Source organism: Chroicocephalus ridibundus, chromosome 2, assembly GCF_963924245.1.
Source record: "Chroicocephalus ridibundus chromosome 2, bChrRid1.1, whole genome shotgun sequence".
Lineage (NCBI taxonomy): Eukaryota > Metazoa > Chordata > Aves > Charadriiformes > Laridae > Chroicocephalus > Chroicocephalus ridibundus.
Window position 1 is genome coordinate 151,480,386 of NC_086285.1, and position 19,641 is coordinate 151,500,026.

At 33.1% G+C, this 19,641-nt stretch overlaps 1 protein-coding gene across 4 annotated transcripts in view; it reads right to left on the reverse strand.

Annotated features, from left to right (window-relative positions):
- The window catches only part of CSMD3 (CUB and Sushi multiple domains 3), a 680,626-nt gene that overhangs the window by 61,777 nt on the left and 599,208 nt on the right, over positions 1–19,641 (reverse strand). For all 4 annotated transcript variants that reach the window (XM_063327428.1, XM_063327427.1, XM_063327426.1 and 1 more), the window contains 4 exons: positions 14,537–14,722; positions 12,945–13,139; positions 11,039–11,212; positions 294–467 (listed from right to left, as the gene is read on the reverse strand). In XM_063327428.1, the coding sequence (XP_063183498.1) occupies positions 294–467; positions 11,039–11,212; positions 12,945–13,139; positions 14,537–14,722 (729 nt within the window). The remainder of the gene's footprint in view (positions 1–293; positions 468–11,038; positions 11,213–12,944; positions 13,140–14,536; positions 14,723–19,641) is intronic.

Here is a 19,641-nt window from a genome sequence, read left to right on the forward strand (position 1 = left end):
ATTTGAGTACCTGTGTGCTTAGGTCCCATTACTTTTTGAAGTTTCATATGCTTATATAAATGATAGGTATTTAGTAGCCAAAAGATGCAATAATCCAGTGGAAATTTCAAGTGACAACATTGAACTTCACCTGACAGATGAATCACAGATTTTAGGTGGCCACATACTTTTGAGGATGTCCTTTAAATCTTTCTTTTTGAAAAATGAATACGAAGCTGCAAAGTCACTCCTCATCTTGTCCAACATAGACATTCCTGTAACACAAATCAGTATGTGTTCCCATGCTTACTTACGCACACAGGATGGAAGCTGACCAGACCAGTTGTGATCCTGTTGACATATTCGTACAGAAGAACCAATCAACCGAAAACCAGGACTGCACTGGTATACAACTGTGTCTCTATATCCATAATTTTCTCCAATTACTTGACCATTGACTATAAGATCTGGAATACCACAGTGACCAGCTAGATTTTTTAAAGTAAATAAAAAAAAACCAAAACAAAACAAAACAAAGAAAAAATGATCAGTAAATATGCCAGAGAAATTTTAAATATAACTCCTTAATTAAAACAAAGAAATTATGAACATCTTTCATTTTTTTTTTATTGACTTCATTCAAAGGTTTATTTTTCTTAACTAGGGGGAAACTGCAGTATTGCATTTGTATAGGTACACATATAAAAATGTACACATATAAAAATTACAAAAAGTGTAGCAAAGAGATTAAATGTCATGTATGTTATCAATTTTCTTCTAAAAGATTGAGTAACTCCTTTTGATTAAAACCTGTAAAATCCTATATTAGAATAAATAAATTAAATATAAATATTGTAAGTATCAATCCATTATAAATATCAAAGCATGTGGATGTTATAAATGTAGCCTTACTACAGTTGAAACAAATTAACCTGGACAATTTATTGCTGGAATCTGACCCTCAGGATTGTATTCCACTCTTTCTCTCCTATTGATCCCAGAGGAATCCCAAAGAGATTAACATGTCATTGCAACTAAATGTCCTGTAACCAAAAACCTTTGCGTGTCTTGGCCTAATCTACCCTGTATTCTCAAAATATGAGAAATACTTTACTAACACTATGACAGTCACAAACAGACATTTAAGATAGAGAAAGGCAGGGAAAAAGAATGAACCATGTGTCATTTGTACTATTTTACTTAATGAATTCTGGAAAATGGGAGCTGTGATTCCACAAATAATTTTGTAATGGAAAATCCTCTAGGAATGGTTGGTCTCATGGATACTGTGACATAAGGCAGAGAACTCACTGCAAACACAAGTAAGGCAAGTAAGAAAAAACAAGCAGTGTTTCAGCTAGTACTTCAGTGAAAAAATAATCCTATCAGCCACCCAAATTCCTCTGCTCTCCTTTTCTCCTCTACTTCTCCCCAAAAAAACCCAAACATAAACAAAGCCTCAAAACATGAGGCTGCTAATTAGAAAAGACATTCAGAAGCAATACAGTTTGGATTATTTTTTGCTTTGAACTTTTAAGCATTTATAATATTCTGAAGTAATTTTCAGTGTTTTGCCTCATTCTTTCAGGGCTAGAAACTTCCTATTAAAAAAAAAATCCAAATCTGAGATTTTCTTATAACTGGCATCTGGCAACTTAAATCTTGTGTAATATTTCATCACATGAATCATGATAAAACCATCAGAATTTACAATATAGGTAGTATGTGACCCTTCACACAGGTTAAATTGATTGACTTCTGTATAAGGAACAGGAATCCAAATCTGGTGCAGTTCAAGGGTATATTCCCCTCTGACGGTCCCCTCCCCATTTCCCTCAGTGTTACATAAAGACCAGGCATACTTGAAAATTGTTTTATGTTTTCTGGGATAAGATGGCATAATACATGTTTACAAAATTTTTGCCAGAGCACTTCTTGATTCTCCAGCAAAGTTGTAATCTGTTCAGTACATAGTAGACTTTCTTGAACGTGCCATAAAGGGCCCAAGTTCCCTATCCGTTCATGTTTGTGATGATAAACAGGACTAATCGGATGAGGAGTAAAAACTGAGCTGGAAAAGATCAGTTTCTATCAGAAGTGAACCAGACAGTTTGCAGTGTTTCAGACTATGTCTGAGGAAATAATTTTCTAGTTGCATTTAATTGCAATATTTGGCCTGGGTCTTATTTAAGATTTTAGTGTTGCTTTATGGCAGTAGAGTGGAAGCCGCGTTAATCACCAGAAAGGTCAAGCTCTGTTTCCAGCGCAGAGGGAATAAAACTGAAATAATTCAACACGTCAGGTGACTAAGATCACACTGCAGTTTCTACAACTGTGTGGGGACATTACAAAAAAAAAAAAAAAAAAGAGCAACTGCAACAGGTGAAAAATTCATCGTAAACCACCTGTAAGTCTTTCACTACTGTCTGTCTAGCTTGAGAAAATTCAAAATTAAAAACGTTCTCTGCCTACTTCCTCTCATTCCGGAAGTGAACTACTCACTATTAGTGAAGTGTATATTTTTTAAACAGTACAGCCTACTCCTATCCCTCTGTAAGGTTTCTAAACTGAAAAATAAAGAAATCTAAATGTATGAAGAATATTATAAAATTGTAGCTCTATCATAACAGACTCCTAAATCAACTTATTGTGGCAGTGTTAAGGATTTAAAAATAGGATATACCAGACTTCTGACACATTTTTCATCTCAATTTTAAGAGCAAATAAAAACCATTTGGGATTTGCAGGATTTGTCTCCAGTTTTCACTCTGCTTTCCAGGGGAAATACTCTCTGAGAGACATAAAATAAATTCAAAACAAACACCACGCCTCCCTCCGCCCCCCCAAAAAACATAATCAAACCCAAAACTATGGGTTCAGCTCTACTTGTTTAATTTTCAAAATACCATCTGTCATGTAAGTGCATGTGGTAAGCAGTTCAGTATGTTTGCGATTGAAAATGTATGTAATGGTATACATAGTTGCTGTTAAAAGAACCTTTGAGAATATTACTGAAATTTCCACTAATTCACACAGCTGAATAAATTCCCTAAGATGCAATGAAGTCAGAGACCAAGTAATATTTTCCAGAAGTTTTTTTTCTTTGTTTGCTTTATTTTCCCACTCTATTTCACATATCCACAAAGCTGATCTCCCTCAGAGGAAATAAAAAACTTTCACTTATAGTAGTTGCTATTACTACTTCTCGAATACCATGAAAAAAAGAAGAGGAAGAAGAAAAAACAAGCCCCAAAACAACAAAACAAACCCCACCACCATCCACACCCATATCTGGAAGAGTAACTATTACTTAATTTCTCTTCCATTCTATTCTGATTTTATTGTTTTTCTTCTAAAAGCAAGTGGTTTATTTACTTTTCTCATGACTATTAGTAGAATTCTTCCCTTTTGTCGTTTTTCTCTTAAGATACCTGTGAAGAAAAGAATTCCAAAATGTTCACTATATGTTAAGGGCATGCTCTTATTCATTAATGCACATCCTGGTAGTTTTTATGATCAATCCTGCTGTTGTTTTTCAGAACTTCCATTTTAAAATCTTATTTTAAGGGATTTGTGACAAATAAAGATAGTTATAATTTCCCCTTATTAACATTCTGAATTTAATTTTTTAAGTGCCATTCAGTAGCCTTTTATGTTTTTCTTCATGTATTATGTGTTTGCATCTATATAAATAGGTACATATATATATATAAATAGCTAATTTGGGGGTTTAGAGCAGTTTTTTGACTGTGGAAAGTTTTCAAAGCTTTCAGATTACTACTGATTCTTTGGTAGTCTGAAAAAAAACAAATACTGCACACGTATAGTCTTCTGAGAAAATGCCTTCCTTTCTGAATGAGACATACTTATTGTGCAATTCTGTTCCTTCATTTAATCTCACAGCTATATCCCTTAAACCTTTTTCCACTCACTTGCTTGTACTATATATATATCATCTACCACGTAATTGATGTCAGTTTTGTCATACTGGTATAAACAAGGAGTAACATATGACTTCACTACTGCAAAAAAATAGTGCAAGGCCATAAAGGGACGTAATTTTAAATTTGTTCTCATTTGAGAAATATGTCATACTTACCTCATTTGTATCATTATGGAATAGGAACAGTTTAGTTACGAAATTTGGTGTAATGAAACTGAATAAAATGGTAAAACTGATTGTTGTAATAACTAGCCTTCATTCAATATAACCAGAAGGTGTGGCTGTTGTTAGTAATGAGACAGCTAAATTATTCCTCCTAAATGCAATCCAGATACAAAACTGCTCAGGAGCTAAACTCTGCAGGTGGAGCATTTTCACTGGGGACTGAATGGAAATTCTGCAAACTGAGTATCATATTTAGAGAGCTCTCTATAAATACAAACAAAATCTGCCAGAAAAAAACTATGTCAGAAAACTGAAAACAGATGCAAAAAGACAAGGATATAGAAAGCAAAGGACCGATGAGAAAAAACTAAGAGTACTGCTGGGGAAACAAAGGTTCAAATACCAAGCAATAATCCTGTCTCTTGGATTTTATTTTTCTTCTTTGCCAGGAAATTTATTTTGCAAATAGATAACAAAGCATTTAGGAAATACTGATTCAATTATAAGTTTACATTCCTGTTTAAACAGCCAATAAGTGAGTCAATATTTACTTATCATGGATAAAAGACGTAATCACACTGTTATTATCTAATTGAATATAACTTTTTTATCCTGAAAGTAATATTCTGATTCTAAGACAAATGAAAAGCAAATACAAAACTGTTGTAGTCACCTTGGAAGTCTATTGAAAACGAAAAATGAAAAACAATCATATAAGATTTGTGGAAAATATGGGACAGAGGACGTGGTTCAAGTAGTGACATCAATATTGTCCTTCTGATATGTGTTTATCAGAATGAAAAAGAGAAAAAAAATACATCCTTGGATGCTGCATTGCCAAATACAAACACATATAAAATAGAACAATTACTGCACTGCATTATGAACTGGGCTATGGATAGAAGAAAAGCTGAAATAAAATTAGGAATGTTAAGCAAAATCTCCATTCAGTGATTTGCAACAATTAGATATCATAATTAATATTACTGGGGGGAAAAAAATACTCTAACACCCTAGTGGTAAATAGCTGACCTCACACTAGGTTAGGATTCCAGACTATTTTAGACTAGGCTATTCTAGATTGTTTTCAGGATAGACTTGTTGATTGTCAATGTCTTTATTTTAGTGTTGTATTGTAAGACTGAGAGTATTTCCATCTTTTATATGATATGGGTATAAAAGACCTACATGGCACCTCTATGATTCCAGTTGAGGCCCCTATGAGTCAATGTATCCCATAATTTATAATACTGAATCAAAAGATGTCACTTTTGTAAAGGCAATGAGTGAATGCTGCAAAGAAAGAGACTAAAAGTGATGGTTTTACTGAGTAGCAGATTTGAGGGTGGAAATAAGCACTATAAAATTCTCGATTTCCAGTCTAGCAGAGCTTGTGAAGAATAACTACATAAAATACTATTAAGAAACAAAATTAGTCAAAAAGTAGGAATGAAGAATATTAATAATGTGTGAGCACCAAATAAATTACCTAACTTGACATAAAATCCAGCTCTAGCAATGAAGAATGAGCATAATAACTTAGTGTCAAAACCTTAGAAATCTCAGCTGCAAATGAGGGGTTTTTTCTGCAGGTTACTTTCTGAGATGCAAGAGTAGGAATAAATGAATACAGAATCTTTACATTAAATGGTAAAAACGTGTGTATGCTTACTTTAGCTGTCAGTAATGTCAAATATGAGCATAGTAGTGAAAGTAATCTACATATCAATGTTTTATTGAAAATAGAGATTTAGGTTATTATTCAACAAAGTTAATTAACCTGTCAAGATGACCTCAGCTGAGGAGGGTAGAATTATTTGATGGAATTTATTTCTTCTCTACAGGGCTTGCAGGATATATTTTTTGTACATCCTCCTGTTCACAAACAATATCTTCCCCAGAAAATCACAGTATTGAAATGCACTGGCACAACCCTGGACAAAACAGGGCTTGGAGTCTTCCTCCTGCCAGTTTCAGATGATCCTCACCTTGCCAGCTGTTCAAGCTGTACTAAAACTGTTCAGGATGAACAGTAATGTTCTTTTAAATCTGTTTTAATCCATGGCCCAGAGAGAGAATTTCTCCACTGAATTCCTTGAAATGACTGAATAATTTTTTAAAGATGAAACATCATATCCCTCATTTGAAAGTCTAGTTGTTATTATTGTGCAGTAGTATTAAAGGATAAAGAGAAGCATATGGCTAACTCTAGATATATTGTATTAATTCAGTATCACTAGAGATATAGATTCCATTTTAGTTGAAATACCATGAATCTAAAAAAAGATGCTTAAACACACTGAAGAGGAAGAATTTAGTTGCTTGTATGTTTTTCCAAAAGTTTTAAGGACGAAAATAGTGGCAGAAAGGCTATACTTCAGAAGATACATAGCCCCAGAAACCTTTCAGTGGCTGTGGCACTTAGGGACATGGTTTAATGGTAGACGGGGCGGCGTTAGGTTTACAGTCAGACTTGATGATCTTAAAAGTCCTTTCCAACCTAAATAATTCTATCATTCTATAATTCTAGGATCAATGGCAACTTTTAGCCTAGAGGATTAGACCAGATACTGTCCAAGAAAAATTCACTGAACCATATGTAATGCAGATATAGAGAATTCAGAACCAAGTATTTGTCTCATGATGTGCTCCTTTCTGCTGGATTATTTGTTAATGCAGACAAAGATACAGTATGTGAGGGTCACTATTTCTCTTAGGAGAACAGATGCAAGGTATTGCTGATGTTATTGTGTGGTGAGTATGGACAGACGCTGACATTTAATGCTCACTCTAAGTCAATTAGCTTTTTTCTGCTACTTGTCTGTCTTTATTGAAAATTCCTTTAGTATTAGTCATGTGTTGGAAACACACCTCCACATATCTAATTGATTGGGTAAACTCTGTTCTTCATTTCTCTGTTTTAATTAGTATGGGTACTCAGCATTTTATAAAGGTGTGTATAGTTCTCCAAGTGAACTAAATGTAACTTCATTTAATAACATCAAGATTAACAACAAAATACAAGATCTTATAGGCCTTTAAAAATTTAATCGTATTTCATTGTTTATCTTGATTTCAGATTTAATACTAACTCGGGGAACTGAACACACCTATCATTGCAGTAATTGATGATTCTTACTAGGACATATGTAGGAAATGACAGCAATGAATTTTGGTAAATAGGGGAGAGAACATCAACAGATCTGTTTTATCAGTATGTTTAGATGTCAGGAGGAATTGAGAAAGAAGGAGGAATTGAGAAAGAAGAAGGAATTAAGAAATGAGAGTGAAGTGCAGTCCAGCTGAGTTGAAGAGGATGGATTCACAACTTTAAAGAAATGTGAAAAGCTGGAGTAAAGTCACCAATCAACAAAGAAGAAAAGTTTGCAAAAGATGTAAGCATGCTAAGTTGTCATATAAACAGAAACAGAACGATTAATTTCTTCATCAAATATTTAAATATTTTTCCCTGAGGAAAATGTATAACAAAATACACAGATTTATCAGCCTCTTTTATAAAGAGGATATTCGGTAGAAATCTATTCTATGTTTCTGAATTTTTCTCCAGGATTTATTACATAGACTTTCCCCCAGAAACTGATTTAATGTTTTCAGTATAGAAAAAGATCAAGAACAATAAAAAGTGAGGGGCAGGCTGTAATCTTGTCAAACATTTTTTTTTTTTAAAGATGTCCACAACAGAATGACTTTAGGAGCCCTGTGTTGTTTTGTTTTGTTTATTTTTTCAATTTGAACATCGTGTCTTCTCACCAGGAGTGAGTAAGAAGAATAGTGATCCAGAACTCCATTTCCCACTACATTCAGTGAAGGATCAAACCAAGATCATTACATTAATATGATTATTCACACAGTATGACATTGTTATTTAAGTGTTCTAAAAAAAAAAAAGAAGTTGTGTTAAATGTTCTAATCCTCTTTGCCATTTCCTGCCTAAGATTCAATACCCATAAAGCACTATCCTTCTCCTTGTAAGAAGAGAAGCAGGAACAGAAAAAGAAAGACAAAAAAGGTCTGTGAAAACTATGAACGTATTCTGACACTATTATGGTTTTCATTATAATCATGCACTACTGTCATGAAATTTTATTTGTGTTGTAATACAATTTGGATTTTAGTCAATATTTTTGGTGATTTAAAGCTTACCTACATTCTAGTTCTCTTTTATATGTAATTAGGTTCAACACTAACTAGTTTTAGGTACTGCTGCTAACACTATGTTTTTATTTATTCAACCTTTCATAAATTTTTCAAATTAGACACAACTGGAATGCAAACTAAGTTGTCTGACACCATGATTAAACAAGACAACTTGAGTAGGACTTTTGAAAAAATAACTTGTATTTTTAAACAAAATACTTCGAAAATTATATTATCTTATCCTGTAAGATTTCATTAATGTCATCTAAGTGTACTCTTAAGGGCATCTTCAATGCTTAAAATATACATACACTGGTAGCCACTTGAGTCCAAGTACAACTACATTTTTCAGCAAATAAAAGTGGAAAAGCTCGAAGATAAATGATAAAAAAAAATGTTTATGCCTGTGAGGAGAAAAGTTTTAGAAATAGAAAGTGAAATTTAATTTTTTTTCTTATTACTTTTCAGTGATTGAAAACAAACACCAGAATGTATTCATAAGTTGCACAAAAATGCGTTGCTTGGATCATTACAATACCTGCTCTGTAGATCTTCCTGCTGTATTTTATCTCCTTTCTCCAACAATTCTACCATTTCTTTCATTTCCTCCACCTTCTGTCAACATTTTCTTTTTCAGCCTTCTTAAACAAATTTCTGACTTCTGATTTGTCATTAGCTGAACCCATCCCTCTGTCTTAAGTCTCAAATTACTTGTTAAAGTAACAAGAATTGAATTGAGTTAGTCTGGGTCTTTCCAGAAAGCTCATTCTTGCACAGTGATGTTGCACAGCAAGCAGTGCTGCTACAAGAGCAATTACAGTAGCCGTTACTCTCTCCTTTTTACAAATTTGCCCTTCCTTCCTTCCTTCCTGCCTCCCTTCCTTCCTGCCTGCCTGCCTCCCTTCCTTCCTTTCCTTCCTTCCTTCTCTTGTTTTAACAAGCTATACATGCTTTTTTTTATGCTATGTATGATGTATACTAAATTCTATTTCTTTAAGTACAACTTTAATTCATGCTTTCTTCAAAAATTTGCCATCATTAAAGCCTTGAAGATACAAGTTTGAAGATTTACTATAGGCCTATTAGTCTGCTACAAAAGGTATCTTTTAGATTGCTGTTTTCCCCTCTAGTCGTATGGTTTTTTAACACACTTTCTTGACTGTTCATTGTTACCGTACACAGTAGTGTACAAACTTAAAAATAATGAATCTCTTCTGAGAAGTAAAAAAAGTACTGTTTCATCTGAAAATCGATTACTTCAGGGTGTTCTTTTAAGTTTCAAGGAAAGATTATGCAACCTATTACTATTATTAAGCTTATGTTACATTTTTATTTCTACAGATAAATGCAGGAAAAATTAAATTCATTCTGGGTTGATCTTCACTTCACATAAAGTTATTTTGGCAAAATTCTTAAATGCAAGTATTTTTCCAAGGTGCTATTCGCAAATAGCGAATAGCGAATTTTCTGATGAAAATTTTTACATTTCTCCAAACCTCAAAAGTTCAACAGCTGAATCTTTGCAGACGAACCAGTAAAAAATAAAAAAAAAGAGTCCGAACATTTTGATTACACACATATTATGGTGCCCCAAAACTTTTAGATTTAAAACAGTCTGTCTTACCATTTCTGACAACTTAGAAGAAAAAGAAAATCAAACATGAAGATCCTTTCTTTTTCCCCCTGCTCTGCTAAATGGTTTTCATTGTAAAATTGAAACATAAACAAAGCCTGCCTCTTCCCCTTGGCAGTATGTCAGGAAACATTCCAACTTCTGACTTTCACATTGATAAGCAATATTTTTGCTTATTCATGAGTTTAAGTGAAGATTTGCACCAAATAATACTGGATTACAGAAAGAAAATTATTTGGGATGGACAGTAGTCTATAAAGGTAAACGGCAATCTGCACAAAGAGATATTGCAACAGACCCCTATATTTAATGTATAAATCAGTTCAGATTCTTCTGAAAGTCTCAGTTTATGGATATTCTTTTATATTATCATGCCCCAACAAATAACAAGGTACAATACAATTTTCATAATACATTGTAAAATCAGAACACTATCATAGGTTTAACCGAAACTAAAAGGTTAATTGCATATAGTGTTAAAATCAATGTCTCCACAGTTAACACAATAACCCAGATCAATGTACACATGATAATAATGAATTAAATAGAAGCCCTGAAATTGTTTCATTGAGGTGACATGTTCATTTTATTCATAAACAATTCAGTGACTGGCATCTGAGTATTTAAAGTAAGTGAAGTGAAGATGCCTAAACATGTACAAGTAGAGGGTATAAAATTCTATAAATAGTGTGTGGATAGTGATTTTCTTTCAGAAATAAGACTGCAATGCTCCTGTGAAAGTTTCCACAAAATTTTTCATTTGTTGTCTTTATCTTTTGCAAGTGTGCAGATTAATTCTATAACATAAGCACTGAGTTCAGGTTTACAAGGCAGATATTTTCCTGAGAATAAGCATTAAAGCTGACACATCTGGAATCAATCAGTCTTGCTGTTTATGTATAGGTCTACTTTAGAGACATATGCAGCAATCCAGTGACACAGGTTTTGCATGTGGGGAATATACTGAAAAAGGGATTCAATCTGTGGAAAGGTAACCGTAGCTATAATTTGATAGGAAAAACAACTCAGCCACACACGTGTTTAAAAGACAAAACTCTTTTCATGTCTGTGCTAACAGAAAGAGACGGGCTAATTCGCTTTTCTTACTTTTCTCTACTAGAGAGAAGAAAATAAGTAAACTATGACAGCAGTATCCATACCTAAACATCTGGTCTCGATTCCACTCCAGAGTCCAGAAGACAGACATTCCCTCACGGCAGAGCCAACTAGCATGTATCCTGAGTCACAAGTAAATATAGCTGTAGATCCGTATGTAATTTGAGTTCCAATCTTATTCCCATTTGGAGGTGTAGGAAGTTCTCCACAAGAAATAACTTTATGGCAAAACCGAAACAAAACGGAAATGTACAGCTGAGTATCACAAACACAGATACAATAATACTTATCAACCAGTAATACTTATCAACCAGTCAAGCAGATAAATAAATTTCACATCTTGAAATGTTTTGCTCTGTAGAAAAAATAGATAAAAACTCTGCATACAAAGACTACTACTTCCCCAGTAATGATACTTAAGAAAGAGGGGTTGGAGGAGAGACCAATTAAAACTGTCTTTGTAAAGTTAAAAAAACCCACTGTTCAGAACATTATTAATTGCTATTTAATTACCTTGGTTTTAACAATGACTTTTTCTAAATATTGGAATATCACAATTGTTACCATTAAAAAAATTACGTTTCTTTAGAAATATGTAATTTTTATCTTTTAGTTCATAATGAAATACTTGCCCTAGCATTCACACAATACATTTTTATAATGAGCAAACAATGTGCATGGAATTCCTTGTTATTTATTTACAATTCAAATAATCTTCCCATTCAAAATCGTAATTTTTTTTAACAATTTTCTTTTAAGAATTAGTAAAAAGAACTTTACTATTACTAAACAAGATGGTGGATTATCAAAGGGTGAAAGCAGCTAGTGCACATTATGCTAAAAAAAATGTGGTAATGTCAACAAAACTTCCCAAAACATAGTGGAAAATGTTTGTCTTTTAAAGAAAAAATGGTTACAAATATGTATACACAATGTAAAATATCTATATACACAGACAGGTATAAATACAGACACATACACAATATTAGCAGAGGTGAAATATTTCAATTAACTTTTAAAAATCCTCTAAGTTATAAATGAAATTTCCAGTAGGTTAAAAAGAACTCAAAATTAAGGTTGGTTTCCAATATAATTAATCTGTTTACAGAATGGCATTTTTCAGACCCTTTTTCCTTAGTTTCACATATCTTCTCAATAAATTCTAAATATATTATAAAGCACTGTTATCTGGCTTACCTACACTTTTTTTTTTTCATGCTTTTTAGATACGCGTGTAACAGGTGTGATACACAGTTTAGATACATGCACCGCAACCACAGTTATATCCCATTCTATTACAGAGTACTTCATGTGGTGTTCCACAGAGAGGAAGGATTTTGGGGCTTCAAAGTATGCACAAAAGCCCGCAATTTTGAAAAACGTATGTCTAAATTTAAATACAGAAATAAACCTGCTTTTCACGGGGGTGGGGAAGGGGAGCATAACTGTAGACACACTTTTAGCTTGTTTAAAGTATCTGAATTTATTTTTTTTTTTTTTTTGAAAAGTAGCTACTGCAGGTTATCAGGATATCAGCTAATGGTAGGAATGACGTGGACTTGCACACTATATATTTGGTAACCATTAGAAAGGAGAGATTATTTTATTTATCAAGTGTGCAGACAGGATACAGTTTTTGAATTTTCCAAGACTATACAGCATTCCTGACCTAGAAAAATATATAGGAAAATGTTCTCTATTACTTATTTACACGTTTATAGATTTGGGAACCTTTAAAATCCAGAAGTTCGCTTACAGATATTTCCTGGTGACTAAACCTAATGGACTATATTTGTAAATAATAGCCTTTAGCAGACCCAGGAATTCCAGCCACAAAACACCTTTCTAATTAACTGATTCCAATATGTAATTAATTAATTTCTAATTCAGTGAAATAAAATAGTTTTATCTGAAGTCTGTACAGCAGATGCAGATATGACATGTACTCACTTTGGCAGTAAGGCCGCTCATTTCTCCAACTCCAAGTGCCATTAGCCAGACACTCGATAGATGCTGGTCCCAAACCGTAATACCCCGGATCACAGCTGAAAACTACTTTTGTTTTGTACTCATAATGTGACCCATTTACTATTCTCCATCTTCCATGTTCCAATGTAAAAGAATTGATGCTTGGACATGTAACAACTTCCAGAACAAAAACACATAGTTATTTGTGGGTTAGTACAGGCAAATTAGGAAAATCTATACGATTATTAATTCAGAAATGTATTTCCAACTCAGTGACACAATGTTTGAAGAGTAAGGCTGTATTTGAAATTGCCTGTGGATAGCAGGTACGAGTTCCCTAAGTTAAATAATAATGATCAATGGTCCAGACAGAGCAGTAAGTGTGTATGCAGAGCTATGCAACTGATGTGGATAGAATCTATACCATGGTTGAATTCACTGTAGATTGATAGTCATGGAACTCCTGTGACACTTTTCATCAGACATCAGAATCCTTAGTAAAACGTTGGCTATGTTTCAATATAGGAATTATTTTTCTACCCAGGTAAATTCTGTGAGAACTTAAAAGACTCATTGTAGTCTTTAAGGAGAGGCTGCGAATTGTTGACAAATAAAAAAACATCCATATCCAAGAAGGTTTTTCAGCAGCCACATATTTTTATCTCATGTCTTAGTTTTATGTCTTCTTCCTCCAAAAAACAAACAAAAATATTATAAACCTCTAATCTGATAGAAAAAGGTTAACAAGCATAACGATTTTTTTCATGATCAAAATGCACAGAGGAAGATCTTTCCTGGATATTACTTTCTTTCTCTCCATTTGGATTGGTTCTTTACATAGAGGAAAAGGCATGAGGGAATGTAATTTACAGCAACAAGAAAAAGGGAAAAAAAAGGAAAAAGGGAAAATTCTTGAAAATTATTCTAGGGAATATTTTATTTCCTTTCCAATATTCATTGGGGGAGATAATCCGAATCTTAATGTGCATCAGACACTCTGGCATTTGTGTATCAGTCTTACGATCACCCAGGTTTTCATATCCCATTTCTAATTCTGATGGTATCTATCCACTTCTTTTTGGAACTGAACACACATTTTCTTCTCAGTGATGTTCTCCCAAGTTTAGATGGAGTAGGATTATAATGACTGTATGAATATAAATAATAAGCAGCAATTTCAAACAGTATCCTAGAGTACCAAAGACTTTGCAATTCTGGATAGTAAACAGGGTTTATTAACAATACATGAAATTTGCAGCTCTCACTTAAGAGATGGCTTTTGCACAAACTTCTGCAACCATTAACTTCGATTTATCTGCAAATTAATTATCGGTTTGAATGTATTCTATAATCTCTAGCATATTTCTTCTGCTGTCACAGAATGTTTCAATATATATCTGAAATACATACATTTCAAATATGTATTTCACAATAATTTAATACCAGCAGTAATTCATAGATTAAAGTAACCTCAAGCTGAAAGTTTAAGTAATGTGAAGATTTGCACCTTTGATAAATAAAAAAAATGTTTAGCCAGGTTCTTACTCACTGGACAGTTTTTACATGTTACTTACCTACACAGCGAGGTGTTTTATTGTGATTGCTCCAGGTACCATCCGGCTGGCAGACTGCAGTAGTTAGTTCCTTGGCTGATAGTCTATATCCATCATTGCAAAAATAAGTGACACGGGTGCCAACTAAGTAATCTGTAGTTAATATCCCACCATTTAATGGAGCTTTAGGAATTCCACAAGATATTGCTGAGTAAATAGAAAGATGTAGTTATTTTATATAACTATAATACTATAAGCTTCTGCTCATCTCAAAGGGTTTATTCACTGCAACATCAACAGTATTAAATTCATAAAAATGACTTTTTAACTCATTAATGTGTGCTAAGCCTACAAATGAATTCCCTTAAAATTTTAGGGAATTAAATCTCAAGATGTTTTTGTCTTTTGATGGAGGAGGTTAAAAATAATAACAACGGTTCATAACTCTGCAGCTATCCATTCAAAATGCAGAAGATAATCAAAGAAGAGGCAATACAGAATAGCTGGAAAAAATATGATCATCATGGTTGAATGAATAAAGCACCAGTCTTAGACATTAGGATAATTTTTATTTTTTTCTTAATTATTCAGCAGCAAGAAAACATTTGACTCTAAATAATGCTCTATCTTGGGAGTAAAATCAAAACCAAATCTTTTTTTCTTTTTCACATTTTAACACCATACATCTAATGTAAGTCAGATAAAAAAAAAAAAAAAAAGACCTAGGCACTTAACTCTTAAGCACTTTACTTTGAAGTGGAATCTTGAACCCTGAAAGATCATCTATTCTGCCTACAAAGACATATGAAAAATTAAGCATCTCAGACTGTGTATAAATCCTTGATCCTTGCGAGTGGATCTGATGTAAGACAGATCTGCTTTAATAAGCAATATAACAACAGTGTAGCAGTGTACCAAAGCTAATAATCACAGCTGAGACACAGGTAAAGCACTAACGCTATCACTACTTGCAGAACAGAAGTGATAGGACCAATGTTAAAATATGCTTAAATTACCATAAAAAGAAACTGCATATGGCATGTAAATATTTTAAAAAAGGGACACAATGTACTGAAAAAAATCACAGAAAACTATTATCACCTTGTCTGGGCAATCATAAAATCATATATCTTATGGCTATCACAGTATCTACTGGCAACTAGAGACAAACACATGTTTAGAAGAAGATAAGAAAACAGTGACTAGGGGACAGTGAAGGCCCCAAGAGAGTCACTGAATTCCGTCTTTCAGAGGGTACAAGGATATGATCCCAGACTGACAAAAAGTGACAAGTTAACTAAACCAGAAGCTTCAAACAGTAATAAAGTTGCCAGAACCAAGTCTACCTTTGGTTACATCAGGGACAGCATTCAGCAGGGTATAAAAACCGGTATCCACCCCCAAAAGAATTGTGACACGTTAGCAGCTGTTTCTTAGAATCCCGAGCACCAACAAATGCTACAGCATTACTTATTCACATACTGCAAATTCTGCCTTTTGTAGTAATCAGCAAAATATATAACAGATATTTTGTAGATACAACCTGAGATGTCTTATATCTACCATTGAGATTAATTACTGCTTCAGTATTCAAAAATCTCCATTTGTGGCTTGATAAATTCTGAGTCATATTATAGATGTTAACAGAATCAATCTTGTGGCACAAGAAAACTATATTCTTCCCTTAACCTTAAACTTTTAAGAAACAAGTTTCATCTCAGCACACCAAACGCTTGATAACAGAGCTCCTGAGGAATCACTCAATGACATTTTTTGTTTACAGCAGTTATGAGCCTGTTTTGCATATGGGGAAACTTGAAGAGAAATTTAGCTTTTGGTTAAAGGAAAAATGTGAAAAGATCAAGACAAGTTATTGCCACATCTGACAGCTTGACAGGAAAAAAATGAAAAATATGGAGCATCCACAGTGCCCAAAAAACAGGTCTATCACAGAACTGTTTGGTCGTTATATGTCAACTTGGAGAGTATTGCAAATCAACATCATAATTTTAATTGCAACTGAAACACTAAAATATATTCTGTGTTCACTAACTTCAGAACACAGTTCAGATTCCAAAGAGATACACATACTGGAAGACCTTGGAAGACCTTAACTTCATTAGTTCTTAAAGACTACCAGCACATTCTAAAGACTTATCCTAAATTTCAGAAATTATGATTAGATCAGGTTGAAGTTCTTAAATACCCCTCAGTAAATGTTAAGGCACTATTAAATGTTTCTGTGATGACAATTTCCCAAATAGAAATGAGACAATTCACCCTATAAAGGACCTCTGATCCTTAGATTTGCTCTGCCTCACTTAAGAACAACATTTAGCAAATGCAGTTACCTGTCACGTCTCAGGGACATAAGAAAAATATTGAGTATTGATGCAGTATCTAGACATTAGTCTAGAGCTGATAAGATTTACCAGGAACATTTCAAACATAGGCAAGATGACTTAAACTATTCAGTGACACACTTCTCTGAACTTAACTACTTGGTCATTCAACTTGTGAAGAATTAAGAAATTTATGAAAAATAAATTTCCTGTAGATTGCCTTACAAATCATTTTAAATGATGACAACTATTTTTTAGCATTTAATAAGTTATAGAGTTTTTTACACCTATCCTAATACAGCCAAACATTTGGAAATAAACAGAAGTCTATTTTGAATAAATGCAAGACTTACTTATCCTACACATAGCTATTTTAATTATTCTAATGTAAATGAATATGTTTATCTTAAACCTATAGACATACCAAAAAAAAAGTAAAGGTAGAAGGTATTATGGCTTACATATCAAATATTTGTTCCAGATCACTACAAATGTACTTTAGCTTAATTTTTGAGAAAACCGTAACTCATCAGCTATCATACATAACCAGGTATTATTGGTATTCTCTATCTTTTCAATTTTTTTTTAATGCTTTACTATCACTTGCATAACCATCACCACTTATTCAACACTTATGTCTGCTGTTACAGACAATTTTGATTACTGAGCTAGAGAATTCTTCTGGATATAGTGTTATGTTTTAAACTTTATTTACTTAACATGTCTACCTAAAATGCCTGTAAAAGCATTTGCCTGTTATCCATATATGATATTATAAAATATTAATGTTGAATTCTGATGAGGCCTGCGTGAGACAATGTTTATTTGCAAGAGAAAAATTTCATAATTAAAACCAAGAATCATATGATGCTGGGATAAAAAATTAAAATGTAAAAAATAACTGGGAGAAAAATAAATGTTTTAAAACACTTTGAATCTTCTGAGATCCATGGTCAGTTGCAAATATTCAACCATTTATATGAATTCATGTTAATTCTTGTATTCAGATAGATCATTGTAAACCTATTCATTTTTTCAAAAGTTTATCGTAATCAGACCACATTATTTAGTTAACCATGGGAATATTTTATTGGTTTGTGATCAGAGGCTTAATATCATTAAAACTGAGATGGATACATGGATAACAACACTTTCATGTTATGATTCATTTAGTGCATGTCTAGATAAACAGAATAGTTAAAATCTAAAAGTTAGAACACTAAAAGTTTGTAATTAATTTGTATTACTGTTACCATTATACTAATACAATACTAGATTCTGAAGCAGTTTCCTTTTACTTCTTTTCATGACAGAGGAAGGGTGCTTTTGTATTGACCTTGAAACAGGTTTCAGGTAATTGTTGAAGTCTGGCTTGAGGCATTTCCTCTTGATTCCTTACTACTGCATTGAGTCTCTTTACTGAGATATGTTTAGTTCTATAAATTATGTAAAAAAAAAATTAACCAGACTTAAAGTGTGTGTCTGTATTTTTCATGTTCTGCCAGTCCTGCAGTGCAAGTGATTTGAAGAATGGCTGGTATTATCTATTTAGAGGTTCAGAGATCAAGATTTCTATTCATGTAGTTATAAGAATAAGAATATTAAAAATTGCTCTAACATTACTCATGAATTTGGAAAAAAAAAGCTGTAGCGGAAAAGGCTACTGGCTTTCATTAGTTACAGAAGAGGATTCAAAAGTGATAATAATTGTACAGATACAAAAGGAAAAATGTAAAGAGAAAGCATTAGTTTAATTACAGTCATGAAATACTCTGCTGACAGTAAAAAATGTTTGCCAAGAAATTAGTATTGTTAAAAAAGCCCACCAAACTACCACAAACCACTAGCTGTGCTGATTGTAAAGGTATCATTAAAGAATTCATAATTTTTGAGGCCTTAGATTTCTAATTTCCTATAGGATGATGCCAGTAACTACTACCGTGATTTGATGAGTAATCTTCATTTAGGAGACAGAAAACAAATAGATTAAAATGAGATAGTTTTTAAAGAAATTGCAAATATTTTTTTTTCCCTTGCATTGCTATGTAAAAAAAAAAAAAAGCCTAACACTTTTTTTCCTGTGTTAAACGGTCATCTGTGGCAATCGTACATTCAGATGTGTGAAAGAACTGATTAAAATGGCTTTGCTAGTTATGCTAGAAATGACAAAGAATGTGAAGTAGAAAGTAAGACTATGACACTGTCATCTGATATCACCTGGCAAAATATTTGGTAAATTCTGACTGGCGGTTAAAATAGTTGTTAAAACAACATCCATCCTCTATATCATGACGTTCTAAAAGCCACTTGCCCCTACTTAAAAGAGTTAGAACTATTTTTTGGTGAAGCTGCACTGCTCAGTAGTAGGGAGAATGGCAAAGCCCTCGTGTGATGTACATATCCTCTGTGAAAGAACATGAGGGATGTTTACTAATGGTGTTTTCAACCTTTTCATACAAGAGATCATATCATAAATCTTCTATATCATCATCCATATCTATATCATTTTCACCTCAGCAAAACAACAGGAAGCTTAGCTGTATGACTCATCTATGGAAACAGCTTATTCCTGAGGTTGAATCCGAAGAGTTTGCCGTTGTGAATTGCAGCTATATCATGGCTACAAACCACTTTTCATGCACAAGGACTACTTGGAAGAATTTAATAAAGCTCACATCGTGTATCAAAGCTAGCCCTCATTAAATGCAAAATTAGAATTAACTGTTATTCAAGTAATACATATATTAAATAATTTTCAATACGCTAACAGTTGTTATCAACAGT